Genomic DNA, 22,677 nt, shown 5'->3' on the forward strand with positions numbered 1-22,677 from the left:
AAAATGAAAAACAAAAAGACAAAGGAAAATCCATGTTTGTGTTCCTTAAGATAAATGTATATTGCCGACCTGGGCAGTGCTAAGAGCTATAATTAATTGTTAAAATTAGCAAACACAACATCGGTTTTGCCGAGCTAATCTAGTCTAATAGTAACTTTATATGTTTATCCAACCTAATCTAGTAGCACATATCTTATAATCAAATAAAATAATAATATCAGAGGGGCGTATAGGTAATTTCATTAGCATGAAGAAGCAGTTATGGTTTTTCGAGAATTAAGGATAATAATTTGCCTCAAATCTCTGATTATTTAACAGCTGTGCATTTGATTTTCAAAACCCACTGCTCCACGGAGCCCACATATATCAGTGATTACTGATTAGTGTGTAGTGTGCCAGTGTGGTTGTGTTTATGTGGGGGTTACTCACTCTTCAGTCTTCATACTCCTTCTTATTCTTCTTCTTCTACTAGGTAAGAGAGAGACACTAATTAGGTTGTTTCGTCTTTGATTCTTTCTCGGTTCTGAAAATTTTTTTCCCTGTATTTCTCTGATTCATGGGTTAAAGATTGGACCTTGAGGCATTTCAAGAACGGGTTGTCTTCTGGGTTTTGATGGGTATGTGTGAACTGGGAGGATGCTCTGTGTGTGTGGTCTCTTTTCGATTGGTGTTTTTGATTTTGAAAAGAAAAAGGGGCTCTTAAGAATAAACTCACTTTGATTTTTTGCAACTTTTTTCTAAAAGTAACGAAGGTTTCAAATTTTGAAACACTGGAAAAGATAGAAACTTAATTGACTTCTTTTGTGTTTCTCCAGATTCTCATATGTATTCTGAGTGTTTTTTAATCATTAACAATGGCTGCTTGCAAAACATTTGAGTAATTGTCTTCCTTTCTTCTAACGGTATGCAAATTTGAACGATGTCGCTTTATTGTAATTTTGATTCCGAAAATGTGTTTTGACCTTTGAGATTCAATTGCCTTCGATTTCTGCAGTTTTCGTTCCTTGTTTCAGAATCGACTGTCAGTTCTTCTTTATGTTGCTTGGAGATGACGCGCGATTTTTTTTCCTAACGTTCTCTGTTTACTTCCAAATCAGGAAAAACAGTCCTATCTCATTTGTGCTAAAGAAAACTTCCTTTCTTGGCATGAATAGAGGAAAACTGAACAACATCTAGTTCACTGTCTAGTATTACTCTTTGTCAGAATTCTTTGTGCTAAAGTAACATTCTTTCTCTGTGTAAACAGAGAAAAACTGGAGAAAATCTAGTTCTCTATCAAGCATCAATCTTTTTCAGGATTCTTTTCCTCTCTCTGTTTTGTTATGGTTACTATATTTTGATTCATGAAATAGGGTTCCTTGGGGCTGAAGAACAATGTGTGTTCCCCTTGTTAGGAGGACTTATATTGATCTATTGCTTCTTTTAACGTTAGGTTTCAGATTTTACCTTTATGCTCAATCTGCAATGGCTGCTTTGTGCTAAGTTGATTTTTTTTTTTTTTGGGCAGTGATAAGGTAAGCTATGGATATTTCAGACCATACAAGAATTGTTTTCGATAGAATTCAGAAATTTGATGCTGAGCATGCAACAAAAATAATTGGCTACCTCCTCCTACAAGATCACGGTGAGCAGGAAATGGCTAAATTGGCGTCATGCCCTGATCATGTGATAAGAGACGTGGCATTTAAGACCAAAATGGAGCTGCAAAGGCTGTCTTCTAGATCTTCCATACTTCCTGTCCCACCTCCTTTGAATTCTGCACAACATGGTTTAAGCCAATTATCCATGATTTCTTCTAGAAGCCCTACATCTCCAGCAAACTTCCCGGCTTTTTGGGAACCACAGTCTAATACTAACACTACAAACACAGATTTTATGCCAATGAGTTACTTGGATTCCATGCCAGAACTTCAGAAGCAGACCCAGTTGTTTGGCTTAGAAAATAATATGGCTCCAGTGATTGCTGGAAACAGTGGGATTGTGAATGACTATTATAGCTTAGATACTTCCCCAGGAAATTTGAATGCAAAAGCTGGTAGAAGGTTTTCGTCCGAATTTCCTGTCAAGACCTGTCATTATTTTAACAAAGGTTTCTGCAAACATGGAAGTAGCTGTAGATATTATCACGGGCAAGTTGGGTCTGAGAGACTTTCTCAAATGTTTGGAAATGATGCAAGTAATGATGATCAATTAATTCCACCAGGATCATTAGCACAGTTAGAGTCAGAAATTGTTGAACTTCTGAAATCAAGAAGAGGCAATCCTATTACAATTGCGTCCCTCCCAATGGCATACTATGAGAAGTATAAAAAGGTACTTCAGGCTGATGGTTATCTAACTGAGAGCCAGAGACATGGAAAATCTGGCTATAGTTTGACAAAGCTTCTTGCCCGATTGAAAAATGCTATTCGGGTCATAGACAGGTGAAATCTCATCGACAGGCAATCCTATACAGTAAATTGGTCAAATGCTTCTTATTTGAATTTGTCCTGTAACTTGTGGTTGATTTTCTTACAGACCTCATGGGCAGCATGCGGTAGTTCTGGCAGAAGATGCACCAAAATACTTGGAAAGAGGAGACCCCGGTCAAAATATTAGTGCAGCACGACAGATTTATTTAACTTTCCCAGCTGACTGCAGTTTCACAGAAGAGGATGTTTCAAACTACTTTAGGTAAGCTAAAGTTTTTGTATCTAAAATGCTTTTTGTCACTTCATTATAGTTGGTGGTTTGGGTTGATGAGTTGTGTTAAATTGCTTTTCATTTACAGCAATTTTGGAACTGTTGAAGATGTAAGAATTCCATGTCAGCAGAGGAGGATGTTTGGATTTGTAACATTCACTGATCCGGAAACTGTTAAGACAGTTTTGGACAAGGGGAACCCCCATTATGTTCAGGGCTCCCGGGTGCTTGTGAAACCCTACAGGGAAAAATCAAAGATCATTGACAGGTGAAATACCTGGATGCCTCTTTTTCATGGGAGAGGAATTGACTTTTCATGCTTGAATCTGTATTTCTGATCAGTGAATGGGTTGTTGTTTCAGCTTTCAAAACTTCTAAAATCTCTAAATTAAAATACATTGACACATGCTAGTATCATTTAATGCTTATGAACTTAACCGCTACCTAAGTATCCTTCTTGAAGGATTCTCTAAATTCCTAAGTAATGCGCTAGCTTTTTTTACTTATGTATGCACCTCAAATTTGATGCAGGAAACACCCTGATAGAATTGAGCCTCCTGTTTGCTATTCACCACAATATGCAGATATACATTCTGAACTTACCTCAAGTGAGTATGATATCTTTTTCTGGTTTGAAATCTATAAACTCATCTTCTGTTTTAAAATACTGGAAAACTTGCATGCATCAGTGGTTTTCTTGCCTCCATGACATAACCATTTGAAATGATTATTGTGGTTGAATTTTTTTTTCCCCCCCATAGTACTGCACAGGGTGTAGTTGGAGGGAGGGGGTCTAAACAGCTTCTGATGTTGGAAGCTTCTTGGTCTTGCACCTCTCCATCTATTTCTCTTCAACTGCACACTACATTTACTTGGTGAATGTGAAAGATTTGGATTATTTTGTGATATGATTGCGATCTGATTTCAGTTGGTTTTGTTTTGTTAGAGATTATTGAGAAAAAAAAAATTCATGAGCTCTCTTTTATTACCTTAAGACTTTGAGTTAAAGTAGTTTTTGGCATGATATTAAAGTCTTTACAACCAAGCAATCTAGAATTTATACGTAGGGTGTGTGATCCATACCTCAAACCCGAAAAGCTTTCATATGAGGAATCACATGCGATTGTAAAGAAATTGTTCAAGGGCCTTAGTTTAATGGTTCAAGCTTTTGAATAGAAGTCACCTTTATTGATTCTCATACCTTCTGTACAAGAAGCCATTATACTGATACACTGATTCTATAGTGTCAAGAAGTTTTGGTGACCCTCAGTTTCTGAGGAGACAGTTCTGTGAAGAGCAAGAGCAAGCCCTCGAATTTCAGAGGAGACGGTTTGCCGAGCTGCAGCTAAACCAAAACCCTGCGTTTAATCCACCCTATCCTGGATTTTCCATGGACGGGCTAAAAGCTTCAAGAGGTGTGTATGAGAAATATCAACATCAATCTGTGTATAAATCTAAAGTCGTACTATTCTACCTATGTTATGCTAATTCGATATGATTTCTTGTATTGTGCAGACCCTTTTAATTTTCAGCCTACAGAATCTTTAAACTATACTGCGATTGACAAACCTAGGTACATAAAGACCAATAGCACTGATGAGGACGGGTATGAATCGATTTCTTACAAATTTTGATTGGGATTCTTTTTTTTTTTAAAAAAAGTATCTCCAGATAATAATATATATTTCAAAATGAAATTATGCAGCCAAGGACTGGATCTGCCTGATAGCCCTTTTGCATTTCCGACGGATAGTGGGATTTCTGCAGCTATATAGATTTGGAAACTAATACAGGAGAAAGACATATAGAGTTAAAAACAGCACCAGACAAAAAAGCAGCTTCTTTAATTCGATATACTTACAAGGCTTACATTGCTCTTCTCTACCAGTTCGTTGTTTAAGTCTATGGCAAGTACATACAAGCTGAGTTTTTTTTTTTTTTTAAATTCTCTTTGAATTGTTGGGAACAAAGAAGAATACATGGTTACACAGAAGATGACCATAGGTTTTTACCTTTTAGCTATAGAAAGAAAGTTTGTTGTTTCATTTCTTTTAAAGGCTATGTAGCTTGGATGTTACTGTAGTCATCAGGCATATGTTCATATATGAAGCAATTTTTACATTTTTTCAACTTTTAGAATTTGTCTGAGGTTAATTAGATGTTTGCTATGATAAAGTTTTTAATGTTTTAGGGATGATTCCATCTGAAGTTTTTGTAATGTTTTATGGCTTATCTGCCAATATCTCCAGTTGTGGGTCTCGTATATTTTATTTTTCAACAAGAAATGAAGAATTAGAATTCAATAATTGCCTATATATAACTATAATGGAAAAATCACAAAAAAAGATTATGAAATTAGAAAAATTACAAATTGAGACCCATAACAACATTAGTATAGGTTTTGATAATAATAGTATGGATTTTGACAATTTTTATGAATCAGTTTGTGTGTGTAATTTTTTTAATTCCACGGTCTTTTTCTGTGATTTTCCCAGCTATAATTCCTTAAGATATTAAAAATATTTATTTATAAAAATATTTTTCAATAATATATTAACCCAAACGTCTTTTGCTTCCCCGCCCCTTTCTTAATATTTTATCTAAATGAAAAAGTTAAAAAAGATTACATCTAAAAAAATCGGTGCCCGCGTGAACTGATCACATAATTTCAATGGACTTGAAAGCAATCCGATTGTCATGGGGAATTGAAATTGAAAGGTATGACATGACAGGAAACACATCCAAAAACTCTTTAATTCTCCTCCCTTGTCTTCAATTGGGAATAGGTCCAAGGAAAATGAAATGTGGCTAGCAAGTTTACAAATGTCAAGGACATGGAAATAATTTTGAAAAATTCTTTGTAATATCCGATGAAAATTATTGTTAAACAAATCAGTAAGCATCAATTGAATGTTCCATATGTTGCACTCCTGTTTTATTATATCACCTAAAATTCTAACCAATTGAAAGGGCTAAGATAAGCAAAACTTTCAAGCACCACAAATGCCACGTATATATATTCCACGAGTACCAATGCCCTGATATGAATTATGATATGGATATCTTTATCTTTCTCACAACCATGAGTACTCCTTTCTCACACAAGAAATATACCAGACAGGATACTAAGGTGATAAGCTCTCTCTTTTCTGTAATCTGTAATAAGGAAAATGAGAGGATAAAATAACACCAAACTGATTCTCCGTGCCATGATCTAATTATAGCTCGAGAGTATTCTGTAACAAAACCATGCAAATGCATTAACAGTTTACTGTGTACGTGCCAAAAGCTCAAAAGTGAATTTTGTTTCTTATATTATTATGGTTCTTATTTTGGTGACAACTATAACAACAGAAGTCCTCTATACGAGATATACAAAAGAATGAAAGGGAAAAAATTAATAGAGGGCATTACTGCCTGTAAAAAGGAAAAAGAGGACGTAACAACCACAGCAACCGTAAGAAGGATCTTTAAGTTACAACAGCTTACTTCTTTGATTTTGACAGCTTGCTTACAGTATTGTTCACAACCTGCGATGAGTTGGAGGTCAACTCACAGAGCATATCTAATGTATGAGCTATTAAAGATGCTCGTCTTAAGATGACAGACCTCAACATCATGTGTTCTGCCTTTCTGATCACAAGAACTTCGTAAAGAACCATCTGACTTTGACATGAACAATAATAGTCAACTCTTACAGAAGTTGAACCGCTTTGGTGAAGATTCGACAGAAATTTGAACGTCTTGAAAGATCAGTGCAGAGAAGCATAAGATATTGCTAAATGAACTAAAGTGATTGAGCTTCAGCCACAACGGCAACCATCATGGACAATTATATCAACAACTTTAGGTTTTCTGATGTTATAGCTTACATAAGACTGCTCTTCCAGTACTCATGTAAGTGGACCAACACATTTTATTTTGATTTTTCATATTTTTCAGCAAATTTCTTGAGTAAAAGCCTCTGGCGAAAAGCCAAATACTTGTCCAAACTAGTCCCCGCCCACTGCTGACAGAAGCATTCATCAGTTGGGACCAGTGATCCAAGGGGGAATGGTCCTTTTGGAGCTTTCTTCAGAGAAACCAAGAACCTATGACGAGGACGTATTCTCTGGTCCAACGACAAGCTAAGGTACATTGGATATTTGGTCAAGGATTGAACCTCATTCTGAAGTTCATTTACCAGATACAAGTACTTGGGCTTTAGATTCTCCTCCAGGGACAGGGAAAGGACCTGTAGAAGCAGAAATCAATGAAAGAGCTAAGTTATTTTGGCATTATAGCAAAGAAACATAAAACGATATTGATGACAATAATGACTATCTAATAACATTCTTTCATGTTCCAGGTATTTTCCACCAAAAACAGTCTAAAATAAAACAAAAGAGTGGGGGTTTGCAACAAAAAAAGCAGAGTACTTTTAAATCAAAGCATGACCTGAGTAAGACTAGTTATGACTTTCAGGATGTCTGAATTTCTCATTCCTATGCTCCTCAGAAAGTTAATCCTAGGCAGCAATCCATCATCAATGCTATAATGGAGAAGTTGAGGATGTTTTGTCACCATCTTCACTACGCTATCTCTGGGTGCTCCCAACTCTTTGGTTAGAAACATATACCGAATATTCCAGGAAATGTCAATACGCTGAACTAGAATTTGTGGGCTCAGTTGAATGACTTTACTCAGATCCTTTTCCTTGATGCCAACTTCCTCAACTAAATATCTTACTGTTGGTTTTAAAGAATTTTCAACACTATAAGAAAACAGGGATGGAGCAGCAGCAATGATTTGCCCTACTCTGGAAGTTGGTATTCCCAAACCCATCAAAAATGCAACATGGGCCTTCAAATTTTTCTCCACTGTATACTCCAGAATTTGTGGCTGTCTCAAAATGATTCTTCTTACATCTCTATGCTTGACTCCAACACTCATTAAGTATTCTACCCTTTCCTGTGCAGAACATACATTAATTTGAAGTGAGGACATGTGCCTTTCATACATTTGGATAAAGTGCGACTCCTTCATTCCAAATGTGCTTAAATAGTCCAGAAGCGGAATCCATTTCTTGTCCAAATTTATCTCTTCAGACAATCGAGGATATCTGTTCTCCCTTAAATTTCTACCAGCCTGCAGTTACACAAAGAATATGGGGTTCCTCAGCTTCAGTTGTACATTAAATGGACATTGTCACTTACAGCTTATCACATCTCTGTACCTTTACACTGCCATTTGGTTCAAAGGATATCACTTGCTCACTTTTTAACATTTTAGGGCTTTCAAATGATCTTGCATCCCATCCTTTTTCCTGTCGCCTACCTTTTACTGCACAGAGTTGCAGACAGGACACGCAGTATTTAATTTTCACTTAAAACAAAATAATAATATTCAAATAAAGCATACCTTCAATCTTCTGTGACTTAAATTTCTTGTCATTAGAATTAAAGTCAGCAGGCTCTGCAAATTCTTCCTGAATTCCACAATGGAAACAGCTGTGTTTTCAGCAAAGCGAAATCTAACGAACTGTTGAAAATAAAGTTACAAGCATGCCACTGGCAGACAGACACAGCATCATAACTAAAGTGCATAGCTTCTCCATGACGAAAAACGAAAAACAAAAACCTAGAATAAAGCAAATTCACGTATAATGAATAAGCAGGGCTGTAACTATGCACAACTTGTTGAAATCTTCCTTTAATAATAAGATGGCACCTATTTGAAGAATTCATATAGTAAATTCATATACGGTGACTAAAGAAATAGAACTGTCCACAACTGCAAATAGTTTTATTGCAAAGTCGATACGCAACATTACTGACGCTATTTTCAAATATGAAAATCAAAATGCATCTCGTGAATATCAAAACACTCACTGCGCTACTAGATAACAAATAAGAAACAGACATAAAAACTGAAAAACCTCCAATAGCCATGTATCATAGGAAAGCACAGAGAGCAGAGATATAAACATCTGCCAAAAGAAACTGAATAATTCACCAAAACAGAAGCATAAAGATAAACTCAGTCAAAAAAACAACCGATTTCTCACAGGAAACAAGAGACTATACTTTTTTTTGAGAAGAATTCATCGAAAGCAGGGATGAGCTAAAAGAAAGAATGTTCAAATATCATGAAGTAAAAATGTAAAGTAAACCCATTTCCCAACAGGAATGTTCAAATATCATGAAGTAAAAATGTAAAGTAAACCCATTTCCCAACAGGACATAAATTGCTCCCAACAGAGCAAACAACTGCTAACAATAGCTCAAAAAAATCAGGAACTGACGAAGAAACTTACATCAGATAGCCAATCAACTAGCACATCATCATCCTCGTCATCGTCCTCCAATGCTTCATCATCTTCATCGCTGTCATACGGAGATAGCGTCTGTCCGAACCTCGATTTCCGATTAGTCTTGAGAACTTTAGGGTTGGAATGCGCCGCAAGCACCACGAACTTGTGTGCTCCCCTTCCACGAGCAGATTTTGAGACCAAATGCCAGCCGCGCAAACTCGAAAACAAAGAGGACGGAGAAGAAGCAGGTCGAACGGGATTGTAAGGGTAGAAAGTGGAAATGGTAGCCATATCCAGAGGGAGATAGTGAAGAATGAGAGAATATACTCAAAAACCCTATACCAGAATCTCCCCGTAGCTGTTCATGAGGCTTATCCTCCATCCCTCCGCTTCATCCGGATTGAAGAATCAGTTAATTAGACGCAATTTGGCGCGTCATTAATGCGTGGGCCATGCATGAAACGGTGTCGTTGAAACCCGGCATAGGTGTGATGTCAAGAGCCCATTGGCTGTTGACAGCTCAGTAATCGTTTAATAAGATAAATGCAACTCATTTTTCAAAATAAAAGGTGTGATGCTTGTTTCCCTGTCCATACATTATACCGCTCAAATGGATGCTTGTTGATAAATAACAACGTTACTTTTTTAGTAGATACTGCTCCGGTCTTAAAATATAATGTTAAGACCGGAGGAGTATAATGTTACTTATAAATAAGATTATTAATTCTTGATATGATGTGGTTTTGAAATTTATGCATTATTTCGCCTCAGTATAAGAAGCAAAAACAAATAAGCATGATAAGCATGAAAAGGGAGAATAAATAAGTAATAAATAATAAAACACATCATACCTTAAATTTTAAATTTTAAGTTAATGTGTTGTTCCACTTATTATATAAAAGTCGAATTACTTAGATCAATTTAAAGGTATTGGGTAACTTATTATTTAGCGTAGTACTACCTCCAATATAAGAACTAGTTAATTAATTTGAGTAGATTAAGAAAATTAATTACATTAGTTATTTGTAATAAATAGATGTTATTTTTCTTAAAATATCATTGTTAATCAAGTATCCAGTCAGAACTATTATTATTATAGGGACTATTTTGAAAAAAATAAATAAATATGAGAAATAAAATGAATTAAGATTTTATATTCAGTACCAAAATAAAAATCAAACAAACTCCTAATATATGTCCTCCCTCTTTTATTTGATTATGTTTGAGAGAGTATCAATAGAGGTAATTTAGAAAAAAATGATAAATATAAGAAATAAATCTTATATTTAGGACCAAAATTAACTCAAAAATTAGGTATTATATTAAGTATGGGAGGAGTATTAAGCATTAAAGGTAATACTACCTCCGGTCCTAATTATAAGAGCTAGTTGACTAATTTGAAGAGATTAAGGAAAGAAGTTAAATTAGTTATTTGTAATAAATATGTGTTATTTTTCCTAAAATATTCTTACTAATCAAGTATATTGGCTAGAAATATCATTGTTAGAAGGATTAATTTGGAAAAAAATGTATAAATATGATAGATAAAATAGATTAGAATCTTATATTTAGAATCAAAATAAAAATTAAACAAAATCTTATATTAAAAACAGTAACTCGTACTGCCTCCGGTCCTTAATATAAGACCTTATTTGACTTTTATTTTGATCCTAAATATAAAACACCAATCCACTTTGTCTCATATTTATACATTTTTTTCCTAAAGTAGGCATTCTAACAATGATAGTTCTAGTCAATACACTTGATTAGTAAGGATATTTTAGAAAAGACAACACCTATTTAGGACAAATAACTAACTTAACTTACTTTTTTAATCTTCTCAAATTAATTAATTGGCTCTTATAATTAGGATCGGAGGTAATATTTACGTACATATGCGCGCGCACGGGAAAGCGTATCTGAACACATTCATAACGGCATCATTAAAAATAAGACACATTTTCCTCCGTGTCAGAAATCCCAGAGGAGAAAAGCCACTGATACGACGTAGTTTCGGACAGGGAGAGCATCGCTTGAACACGGTCCACGGAAGTTACGAGCGGATGGCGCGAAGCCACGAGCCCTGGGCCCACCGGGCAGCATACAGGCTTGTGAACCGGTGACTCGATGGCCGGGCCGGGATACTGCCATGGAAGCTTCCGTCTCTTCATCTTCGTTTGTGCTTTCCACAACGATTCCCAAAACCCCGAGCAGAGTGTATTGTCGCGAATCAAAAGCAACGGTTCATTTTCCTCTAAGGAGCAGTTGCAAAAACACATCGGTTCAGAATGGAAGAACAGCCAGAAGGACCAGGATCAGAGCCGCTATCAACGATGTACAAACTTTGATTGACCCAGCTCCAGTGCAAGTCACGTGGCAAATTGTGGTCGGAACTATAGGTATTGTTTTTGGGATAATCCCTAATCTTCACAAGCATTTCTATTCCCTCCAATTATAAGCTAAGATTAAACCTTAATGGGGTGCTGTTTCGTTGTCTTGGAAGAAATAGGCGCGTTCGATTTTGTTAATAGTGTGGTTTGATAAATTGAGCTCTGTTGGTAATGATATTTTCTTTTTGTTTTTGTAGCTGGAGTTACGCCTTTTGTGGTGGCAGGAGTTGAATTTAGCAAAAGAATTGTAAGTGACTCTTGCTCTTGCTTTGTTGGGCCTTCGCTTATTGACAGATTCTTTAGTAGATTCTGACTGGAGATCATACTTGAGAAGCCAATACGATCCTGATAACAAATTGTAGGAATTGATTATCACATTGTTTAACAAAAATATGACAACCGAGTATTTTACAGATAATTGAGTAAGCTTGTTTCTTTATTTAATATTGGCTCGATACCTATCCTCCGTGGATCGGTCCCCGTCTAAGAATTTTTCTCAACTAATTCATAAGTTGTGAATCTTATTCTCACAGTGATGTGATTAATTGCATTGTTTGACAGATAGCTCAGAAAAGATGTGAGGAGTGTGGAGGTTCAGGGTTGGTTCTCAGGGAAAAGGAGTATTTCCGTTGCCCAGAATGTGGTAGGATTGCATGTTCTTCTTCTGCATAGTAGTTGATTGAGTTAAACTTCTTTCTTTCTTCCATTTTTAACTTTTCTATTCTTTTGGATTTTAACTGCAACCACGCATCTAAACCATTTACCAAGATAAATGCATCATTTTATCACAGCTTCTTAATCACGACCATCATGCAACTTGAAGAAAAATAGCCATGAATCCCATTGTTCTTCTAGTTGAAGAGGCCACGCATTTGCTTTGGATGCAACAAATAACAATACAATGGTTAATTCTGCTATCGGTTTAGTAATTCTAGCAGCGCAATTGCTGTTGTACTAATTAACTCTATTTCAAACCTATGAATGATGAATCCAGCGAGAAGATAACACTTAATTTCAAAAACATAATGCAATTTACAGGGTTTTGTTATTATGATCTTGGCATGCGTTGTATTGATAATCTTCTCTGCCTGTCTATGCTTCGTTTCATGCACGAATTTCCTGGTATTTATTTCTCAGTAATTAAATTGTTTAGCGTATAATCATTCATATACAATGTATTTCAGGTGGATTTCTTCCTTGGCAGTCTTGGAAAAGGTTCTTTTCCGGTTGAATGTCTGAAGCACGGCGGTGCAACATATTGTTATGTTTATACAACAATGAGGACTTCATTATAGGCATACCATAACTGAATAGTTTTCCTATTTGTGATTGTCAAATACAAATTTTATTGGGAACTTCATTGCTTAATCTTGGGGAAACTGGTGTTTTCTGCTTTATGTAAATGCCTTTGGACAAGTTTACTTCAGAAAAAGTTACCCTCAGTGTGAAGACCCCTGTGAAAGCATTCTTGAAACTGGTTTAGCTTCTTAGTCATTTGTTCAAAATAACATTTGTTTTGAGTGATCTTTTCATAACTCTCTCTCTCTCTCTCTCGGTTTTCTCTCTTTACTCAGATTAAGCTGATGCAGAAAAAACAGTTGGTTGAGAACTTCTGATCTATAATCTGATTTGATGTCAATATTTTTTGTATAAGGTTTCAATTACAACCACATACACCCACCCATATCTACACTCATTTATACGAAGGAAGAAACACGTGAACCCTCCACACCTACAGAAGGGGTTTCACACTGAAATTTGATCCGTCCAAATTTAATATGAATGGTCCAATTTATTGTTGTGTGAACCATTCGGGTGGGAGTTTCAACTTTGTCCATTTCTATAGGGCCCTAGTTTTAGTCAAAGAAAGTTTGTATTAAGGTATCGCCCAATTTCTGGCAAAATGTCCCTGGGCCATCTTGAGATTATAAACCCATATCATCTGAGTGGGCCCAAAACAGAAGTGGAAATCTTCTTCGCCTTCCTTCTCCTCTTATTAAAAAATTCATTTTAAGTTTTCAAAAAATATATATGATTTTTTATCATATTATTTTTAAATTTTTATATCATTTTTTAAACAGTATGAATATTATTTATAAATTTCTTTTATATTCTTGGTCCTTTCAGAGCAAACAAAACTGAGTTCGGTGTTGGTGTACTTGGTGGAAAAGCTGGTATTTGACATTATTAGCTTCATTGTTGAAAAATCTCCCACTGTATTGTTCTTCTATCTAATTTTCTTCACGTAATACACCAACCCAGAAAATTCATTGCACAAAAGTCACAAGTATTATCATAAGCAGTACGAAGTCAAAAAAATAGTAAATCAGCTGTGTTCAACCTCTCAAAAGACAGACATTCTATGGACTTTGCAAGTCTTATAAAATATTGTTTAAGGAAACAGGTATTCTGACCATATTATTTTCTAATAACATGCACTATCCTAATTTTATTTATGATTTGATATTATTTTCAGTGTATTTAATTTTATTTGAGTTTCATCTAACACCATAATTTTATTTCTAATTTAAAATATTAAACGTATTATACATAATTTTATAAATGAATGAGGAAATGATACGGGGTTTCATTATTGTCAGCATTAATTGAGAACACGTCATTACTTGTGTACAAGAGATGTGTGAGTACATTAATGGTTATTTGACGCTGCCAGTCAAGTCTCTCACAAAAAACAGCGTAACTTGTCCTCATCTGGAACGTAACATCGCATTCAGTCATTTGTTCGTAGTGCGACACATTTTTCTCCAAAAAATTGGACAATTCACTAAAAAAATATAAATTTCAGTGCATACAATTAGTATTAGTAAGAATATTTTTTTACTATTATATATATAACGTATCTAATAATTTTCATATTAATAATTGTTACATATCATTAATAATACGTTACACATAGTAAAAAAAATTACACTAACATGTCATAGTTGTATTTGTTCAAATTTATATTTTTTTTAAGCAGTTAAGTTTTTAATTAGAACTTTTAACCAAATTTTCACTTTTCCTTTATCTTTTTTCCTTTTTTTTTTTGGGATTAAGTTCGTGCCATACATATTAAGATTCTCTTAAATGTTGGACAAATATCCAATAAACAATGATTTCACAAACGTCCCAGCGCAAACTCTACTCCAAATCTCATAACAATTTCCAGTTTATTTTTTCTCTCTAAGGAAAAATGCCAAAATTCACGAAAGTTTGTTTAATTTATAAGGATTTGATTTATGTCATTGATGTAAATAACTTACATAAAAGAATACTAGCTTCAACATGGTTTAGTTAGAAATTTAGTTTGGTTCTGCATATAAAATTTCAATTCATTTTGCATCTAGTATTTATTAATTTTTGCCTTTATATAATTCTTATAGCGATTGTATATGTTAAGAAGATGCTATGGAGACGTAACTCAAATGCACATGTTAATAAAAGTATTTTTTTAAAAAAATAACATCCATTTATTACAAATAATTAAATCAATAATTTTTTAAATATTTATAAATTAATTATCTGGTTTTTATATTAAATACCGAATGTATGATATAAAAAAAAAAAACTAAGATAGTGCATAGTTATATTATATAGAAGTTTATCATGCTCATGTCATTATTCAAACATTTAATAGTTGCAAAAGACCGAAGACGAATTCATACTATCTTAATTATATGAATTTATTTAGAAATCATTTAAATAATATAATATGAAAATAATTCAAAAAGGAGTGACGCAAAAGTGAGGAGAAATTGATGTAAATAAAGATAATGGATGGTGACATAATGGGTGATGTGGGCTGATAAATAACGCATATATTTGCCCTTGGCTTTTTGAATGTGCTGCTATCATTCTCTTATTTTTATCAATTTGTCAAAGTCAAGAAAGGCATTCACCTAATTCGACGCCCTCTTTCTCAACTCTCAATTTTTCTTAATTATCTGTTCTTTTTATACAATTTGCATGTGATGGTGACTTTTTGGGGAAAACAATAGCCTCACCCAATCCGGTGTGTTACCCATATCAGTCTAAAAATAAATTTTACTATAAAGGTCTTATATTTAATACCGGAGGAGTATTATTTATCCAATTATAATAATGTTACTTGTTGAATTTTTTATATTAGTGTTATACTAGATAGATTATGAGCATGTGAAGACTTTGTGCGTCAATGTTTTAGGGTTTCTAAAAATGCTTCTTGAATCTTATATAACATCAAATTCATCTTTCTTTTTTTTTCTTAATTTAGGAATTAAAGTTTTATGTGTTATATGAAATTTGAAGGATGAGTCGTATTGCATTGTTGATGCTTGCACATAAACTTAAATGCTCACCTTCTCTCTCAATTTGCATTTGGAGAACATCCTCTCCAGAAAACAATGTGATTTGTTTGGGTTTTTAAAATTATATAAAGCAGGTTAAATAACCTCCATAGTTCTTTTTTTTTTTTGATGTAATACATAAACCAGGCCGTCCTATCAATGACTACTCATCATAGCTTCACCTCTAACTTTCTCTCTCACACAATTCGGCATATCAGAAAAGCAGAATAAGCCAGGCACACATTTTAGTGCTTCCTTCGCGAGGATATCAGCAGCTTCATTCGTGTCACGACAAACCCAGCTAAATAGTACACTCCAATCCCTACGTTGCATCGCTACGATTTCATGCACAAGATCCTCGTCATCTCGGTCCTCGGCTGTGCCCAACGTGATAGCATCTAGCAGGTCTCGACAATCTGATTCGACTATAACGTGCCGGTGCCCACTGTCCCAAGCGTATTTCATGCCCATCAACACTCCCCAAGCTTCTGCTCGAGAGGCGTTCCCCGGCCCGATATTAAACATAAAGCCTCCCGTAAATACTCCCTTCCAATCTCGCATCAGTCCTCCACAAGCGGACATTCCACTTGCCGTGGACGCAGCGCCGTCCACATTAATTTTTACTGCTCCTTCCATTGGCGGCACCCACCTCTGGTAGCGCACCCCACCAGATTGGGTGGCTCGCTTGCTAACGCTGACCCATTTTGAGCATGCCAACGCCTTGCTGATAACCGTGGTCGCGTTCACCCGTCCTTGTTCAAACACATGCTCATTCCTAGCTAACCAGATTTGTCTACTAACCAGTCCAAACACGATTTTCCATGGCACCTGTTGCACCTGGAACTGCTGTCTCACATTCCAGCGGATCCATGAACTAACGTCCTGCTTTGCGAAGAAAGAAACATGCAAATGCCTCGGGAGGGCCTTCTGCCAGACTTCAGACGCAACAAAACAATCACGTAGAGTGTGTAAAGAGTTTTCACATTCATGCATGCAAATGCTACATCTTGCTGACAAAGCCAAACCTCGACGGTGGCGAGCATCATTAGTAAACAAACGATCCTGCCCAGCCAGCCATAATAAGGTCTTGCATCTTTGGGGTAGGTTCAATTTCCAGATACTTCGCCACAAGTATTTCCTAGAGTTACCTTCCGTGCTGTTAAGACTCATATAAGCTGACTTAGTTGTGAACGACCCCGACGGAGACCATCTCCATGTTACCGCGTCTTCTCGTGATGGGTTCAACCGAAAATCAGCAATTTCTCGGGTAATCCGATCCGGTAGGAAATCCTTGAAGAGGGTCGTCAACCAATCTCCTGTTCCGGTAATCATATCAGCCACTTTCAGGTCAATCAAATCGTGGGGCACTGGTTGGGTAGCCATCTTGAGCAGATTATCGTGATTTGGCAGCCAATTGTCGTACCAGAAATACGTTTGTTTCCCGTCCCCTACCTTCCAATGCAAGCTTGCTCGAAGTAAGTCCCAGTTGCTCTTAATGCCCTGCCACGCCCTAGACCCCTTCCTGCCTTTGTCGATTTTCGGCAACAGGTCCTTTCCACAGCAATACTTCTCTCGCATAAATTGAACCCAAGGAGCGTCCCTTCTTCTAATGAGAGACCAGCCTAGCTTCATCATAAAAACGTTATTTTGTAACTTGGCCTGCCTGAGACCCAGTCCGCCTTCATCCTTTGGTTTACAAACCTTCTCCCAAGACACTAGATGTACCTTCCTCTTCTCTTCCCCGCTCCCCCAGATGAAGTTACGACACTTTTGATCTATTTGCATGCACACTTTCGTGGGGAGGGAAGCCGACTGCATGCTGTAAGATGGAATAGTAGATAGGACAGACGAGGCTAGAGTGCATCGTGCAGCCATAGAAAGAGACTTTGCCTTCCAGTTAGAGAGCCTCGCATCCATTTTGTCGAGGATAAATTGATAGGTTCGTTTTGAGACCCTTTGGTGGTGGATCGGAACTCCTAAATATTTCCCCATATCAGACGTAGGAGTAAAGCCCAAGAAACTGCTAATCTCATGTACTCTATTATGATTAACGTTGCCCGAAAAGAACACACGGGATTTTGCGTTGTTTACCTTCTCCCCTGAAACCGCACAAAAGTCATCAAGGCAAGCTCTGATCAGACCTGCTTGATCCATACTAGCTTCAGCAAACAAAAAAAGGTCATCTGCAAAAAACAAGTGAGACACTGCTGTGCCCTTCTTTCTAAGACGGAAAGGAAGCCAGTGGTGTTCTGCAACTTCATTCTGAATTAGATGAGCCAGCTTCTCCATCACAATCACGAATAAGTAGGGTGATAAGGGGTCGCCCTGTCGAAGGCCTCTAGAAGGAACAAAGTTCTCCCCATGAACTCCATTCCACAGAACTTGCATATTAGCCGAAGTCACACAATGATTAATAACAGTAATTACATTCTGAGGCAAGTCCAACTCCCGCAAACAACTTAGAAGAAAGGGCCATCGAACTCTATCATAAGCTTTCTCCAGATCTATTTTGAGGGCCATGTATCCCTTTTTCCCTTTCTTAGTTCTCATGGAGTGAAAAATTTCTTGTGCCAAAATAATGTTGTCTGCTCCCAATCTTCCGGGTATGAAGCTACATTGGTTTGGGGCAACTATCATTGGCATCAACCTCCTTAAGCGATTCGCTAGAACTTTGGTTAGGACTTTGTATATAACATTGCAAAGACTGATGGGTCTGAACTCTCTAATAGTCTCCGGATGCTCTGTTTTGGGGATCAGTACAATATTTGTCCCGTTAATAGCAGCTATTTCAGAAGGGGAATTAAATAAACTCCTTACCATATTAACAACCGAATCACTTACGATGTCCCACTGGCTCTGAAAGAACAAAGGATTAAGCCCATCCGGTCCCGGTGCTTTTAGAGGACCCATAGCGAACAGGGCTTCCTTCACCTCAATAGGGCTAATCTCTCTACCAATCCCAGAAAGTGTAATCTCATCTGCTACAGGGAAAGCCTGCCCAAACGACACGTAGCTAGTTGCTGATCCATCTTCAGTATACAGATTTTTATAGAAGGCCGTACCTAACTGCATTAACTCAGCCTTATCATAAGCCCAGCTACCGTCCTCTCTTCGTAAAGCTTCGATACGATTCCTTCGCTTCCTACTGTTAGTCATAGAGTGGAAGAATTTTGTATTTTTATCACCGTCAGAGTACCAACTACACCTCGAGCGCTGCAACCACATAATTTCCTCTTGAACCAAGACCTCCTCAAGCTCTTTCCACAGCTCCTCTTTTGTTGCTAACAATCTCGCGTCCATCTGGTTCCTCTCAAGTCGCCTATTTATCCTTTCCATTTTATGCAGTATAGATCCTTTCCCAGAAGAATCAATAGAGGATGTTGTTTTCGTCTTAAATATATAATTTCAATTTATCTTGTTTTTTTTTATATTGATAATTATGTTACTAAACTTTTTTTATTGATCCGATATATTAAGAAATTTATAAATAATTAAATTAACTCATTTTTTCAATCTTTACAAATTAATTATCTAATTTCTATGTCTAAAATCAAATAGAGTATAAAATTACACTTATTTTCTTGTACGGTGCAATGTCGCTTAGGATCTATTTAGTATGAAGAAAATGGAGGAGAGGGAAAGAGAGGAAAAATTTTGATGAGCTTGATATAAAAAATTAAATAAGCAGAGTTAAAAATTTTTAATTAATTTTGATTATACTTTTATTTTACATCTTTTTTTATTTTTTTATTTTATTTTTTAACTTGAGTTTTTGAAAGTTTTCTTTCTCCTCCTCTCCCCTCCATTTTCCCCATAACAAACAAAACGTTAATATCAAATTCCGCTAATTGATGCCTTGATGGTGTTACGTTGTTGCAATCTTATGTGTCCATCAAATCAATTTGGAGTGAGATGAGGCTGACATGTCATTGTGTTTGGTTCCATGGATAATGAGTTCATTAATTGCCAATAAAGTTATCCCAAAACAAGATAAACGTCTTAACTTCACCTAATCACAAATTAGGTTAGTTTAATCACTCTTCTAGAAAAGCCTTAAACCTTAAAGATTACTCAAAGCTTTTGGATCAGAATTTGATTTTTCTTCTGAATAGACTATACATCTATCTGCTCAAGTGTAAATTAAATTTGCACATGCTTCGTCTGTTTAAGCTAAGTTGGTTGACGTAGACTTAAAACCTTTTTAATAAAAATTTCAACAACAAAAAAGAGAGTATGCAAATGACTTAAAACTGTCTTTGTCTTTGTGCTGCCCATGGTTTTGTAGAGAGAGTCTAAATTTTTATCTAGAGTTTGTACTAATATTTTTAAAATATATTTTACAATAAAACCATCTAAACATAAAATAAGGATATTTATGTTTTAACAAACAAAATAGTGGTATATTTATTTTCAACATATACAACATAAACTTCCCAATAAATAAAAAAAATTATATTCCTTTTTCATCAACAAATAAAAAAATTATATTAAATAAGCAAGTCATATAAACTTTCTCGAAAGCTAACTTTCTAGAAAGTTGTACTTGAATCAAGCGACCTTTTTATATAATTAAAAAGATGTTTATTGCTAAATGATAATTATCAGAGGAAGTGAAGATTATATTAAAAATTAATCTCTCAGCATTATCTCTTCTTCTTTTTTCTTTTTTTAAGGCAGACTAGAAGCTCTGCCTTGGTCTAACGTGATGGTGATATGATTTGTTTTTTTGTCATTTGGTATTTGTGTGTATCACGCTTTGAAATTTGAAATATTGTGATTATATCATCAATTTAAATTTGGTATTGATGTAAGGCCCTCGTCACATATATTAAAGGAAATGGGACATCTTATTTCTTTCTTTCTTTTTTTTTTCTAATTTGAAGCTTTGAAAGTGACAATTTCATGATAAAATAAATGATGTGATATGGACTATAGAGTATTTGGTTTATTATGATTATTCATGACAATTGATAATTAATGAATAGCATGACCTATCAAATTTTTTTTTTTTGCCATCGACCTATCAAAATCGGATTCAGTCCTAAAACCTAATTTTATCTCTTTCGATGTTTTGCAACATTTATCAAACTTTCTTTTAACTCAAATTTCTTGCTAAATTATATTTCAGTGAAAGCTTCTTACATGTTTGCCATATTAGATTTTTGGTATTCTGTCTTTTGTTTGGCCAGGATAGATTTTTGGTATTCATAAAGTACACAAACAAATGTTTGGAATGAAAATAAATTAAACCAAAATAGTTGCAGCTCTGTTGTCATGATACTAAATGTCTCTCCTGAATATTTTTAAGAAAAATAATATGCATTTTTTATTTGATAAATAATTAACTTAATCACCTTTTTATTCATTTTAAATTAATTAGTCAGATCAACTATATATTTATATATAATTTATAGGGTTAATATAATATTTGATCCCTCAAGTTTATTCTCATTTTAATTTTGGTTTCCCAACTTTCAAATCATATGTTTTAGTCTCTCAAGTAGTAAAATAACTCAAGTTTTTATTGAATTATAGAGATTAATGTTTTAAATAAAAAGAAATATGATTTCATACTTAAAATATCAAAATCAAAATAAAAGTAAATTTGATGATCAAAAATTGTATTAATGAAAATTTATAAAAAAAATAAAGAGAAACTATCCTATGTTTGGTATGAGAGAAATAAAAGAAAAGGAAAGGAAGAAAAATTTTAACGAGCTTGATTTAAAAAATTAAAAAATAATATTTTAAAATTTTAATAGAAAAGAGGTAAAATAAAAAATTAATTAAAATTTTTAATCTTATTTTTAAAATTTTTTTAAATCAAGTTTATTAAAAAAAGTTTCTTCTTTTTTAAAAAAAATTTTTTTTACCAAACAGACTAAGTCGTGGAATGATGGCCGTTGGGACGAAGGGGAGCATAAAAGAGGCATCCAGCGGCGAAAACCGCGTGGGCCAAAGCCGCCAAAACCCTCCCACACGTTCAGCTCGATTATCGAAATATCATCTACTTTTACCGACATACCCTTTTCTATCTTTTGTCCTTTTTTTTTTAATTTCCATTTTTACCATCACTCCTTCCTTTATTTTACTTGCTCAAGTTTAATAATAAAAAAAATCACATTTATGTGAAAATATCAAATTCAGATTTAGATTATTCTACTGTTGCTCTGACCACATGCTTGCCATTCACTAAAACGAATTTAATTTGGTTTTTCCGCATTAAATATTGATTTATTTCTTAATAAATCATCGACGGAGATATAAAAATATTCAAATTCATACATAATAAATAAACGGAGAGGAACCCTTTGAATTCAAACCATAACTTTTTTTTTTTGAGCTGAATGAATTCAAACCATAACTTAAATAATAAATATTGTACTCATGCGGCCAAGGCTATTAAATGAATTTTTTTATATAGTATTCATAATAACATTAACATATTATTCACGTCAATATCACCATTGTTAATATATTAATTTCTTTTGCCTCCCTATGTTAATATATCAATATAAAATATAAAATTTGTAATAAATTCGATCATGAATAAGATACGAATAATATTATTGTGATTCTAAAAATACACGTTAGACAATTAATTTATAAAATTTAAAATTAATCAAGTTAGTTATTTATTTAAAAAAATACATATATTGGTTTCTTTTTCTGATAGATCCCTTATTATTGCTAATGAAACCACCCTCATATCAATATCCTTATTTAATATATGAGGAACAGCTTGAAAGAAAATTATGAAGTCAAAAAATAAAATAAATTAAAACAAATTTCTGAAATAATGCAGTATAATTTATTATTCAAATTTTATAGTATAACGTACAAATCTCAGTACAGTTGATTTTCAAATTCCACGCAACACGGGTCAGAATAAACATGCTATTTGGTTGACTTGAATTAAGCACGCACATCAAGTCTTCCATAAGTAACCAACTAATCCCACATATTTTAATGAACCAGGGATCCTTTA

At 34.7% G+C, this 22,677-nt stretch overlaps 3 protein-coding genes across 6 annotated transcripts; 2 read left to right on the forward strand and 1 right to left on the reverse strand.

Annotated features, from left to right (window-relative positions):
- Positions 1–448: 448 nt before the first annotated feature.
- LOC114734381 (zinc finger CCCH domain-containing protein 18) lies at positions 449–4,743 on the forward strand. Of its 3 annotated transcripts, none has more exons than XM_028922025.1 (8): positions 449–472; positions 1,508–2,423; positions 2,518–2,673; positions 2,771–2,950; positions 3,214–3,290; positions 3,927–4,097; positions 4,198–4,288; positions 4,388–4,743. In XM_028922025.1, the coding sequence occupies exons 2-8, from the start codon at positions 1,522–1,524 to the stop codon at positions 4,455–4,457; spliced, it is 1,647 nt and encodes a 548-aa protein (XP_028777858.1). In that variant the 5' UTR covers positions 449–472; positions 1,508–1,521; the 3' UTR covers positions 4,458–4,743. The 3 variants fall into 3 exon arrangements, with proteins under 3 accessions (XP_028777858.1, XP_028777856.1, XP_028777857.1); XM_028922023.1 differs by lacking the exon at positions 449–472 and adding an exon at positions 495–617; XM_028922024.1 differs by lacking the exon at positions 449–472 and having other exon boundaries at positions 1,448–2,423.
- A 1,215-nt stretch (positions 4,744–5,958) lies between these two features.
- Positions 5,959–9,280, reverse strand: LOC114734388 (transcription termination factor MTERF9, chloroplastic). 2 transcript variants are annotated; one of them, XR_003739162.1, is made up of 6 exons: positions 8,978–9,280; positions 8,083–8,149; positions 7,898–8,004; positions 7,120–7,809; positions 6,292–6,916; positions 5,959–6,212 (listed from the first exon to the last, which is right to left on the reverse strand). XR_003739162.1 is itself a non-coding variant. In XM_028922031.1 (5 exons), exons 1-5 carry the CDS (start codon positions 9,263–9,265, stop codon positions 6,599–6,601), a joined length of 1,470 nt encoding a protein of 489 aa, XP_028777864.1. In that variant the 5' UTR covers positions 9,266–9,280; the 3' UTR covers positions 5,959–6,598. The 2 variants fall into 2 exon arrangements, 1 of the variants encoding a protein (XP_028777864.1); XM_028922031.1 differs by having other exon boundaries at positions 5,959–6,916.
- Positions 9,281–11,043: 1,763 nt separating this feature from the next.
- On the forward strand, positions 11,044–13,003 carry LOC114734389 (uncharacterized). The gene is made up of 4 exons (XM_028922032.1): positions 11,044–11,373; positions 11,562–11,611; positions 11,926–12,007; positions 12,549–13,003. The coding sequence occupies exons 1-4, from the start codon at positions 11,124–11,126 to the stop codon at positions 12,593–12,595; spliced, it is 429 nt and encodes a 142-aa protein (XP_028777865.1). The 5' UTR covers positions 11,044–11,123; the 3' UTR covers positions 12,596–13,003.
- The last annotated feature ends 9,674 nt before the right edge of the window (positions 13,004–22,677 follow it).

This window comes from Neltuma alba, unplaced genomic scaffold (assembly GCF_004799145.2).
Source record: "Neltuma alba isolate B1F8T4 unplaced genomic scaffold, ASM479914v2 tig00013089_pilon, whole genome shotgun sequence".
Taxonomy (NCBI): domain Eukaryota; kingdom Viridiplantae; phylum Streptophyta; class Magnoliopsida; order Fabales; family Fabaceae; genus Neltuma; species Neltuma alba.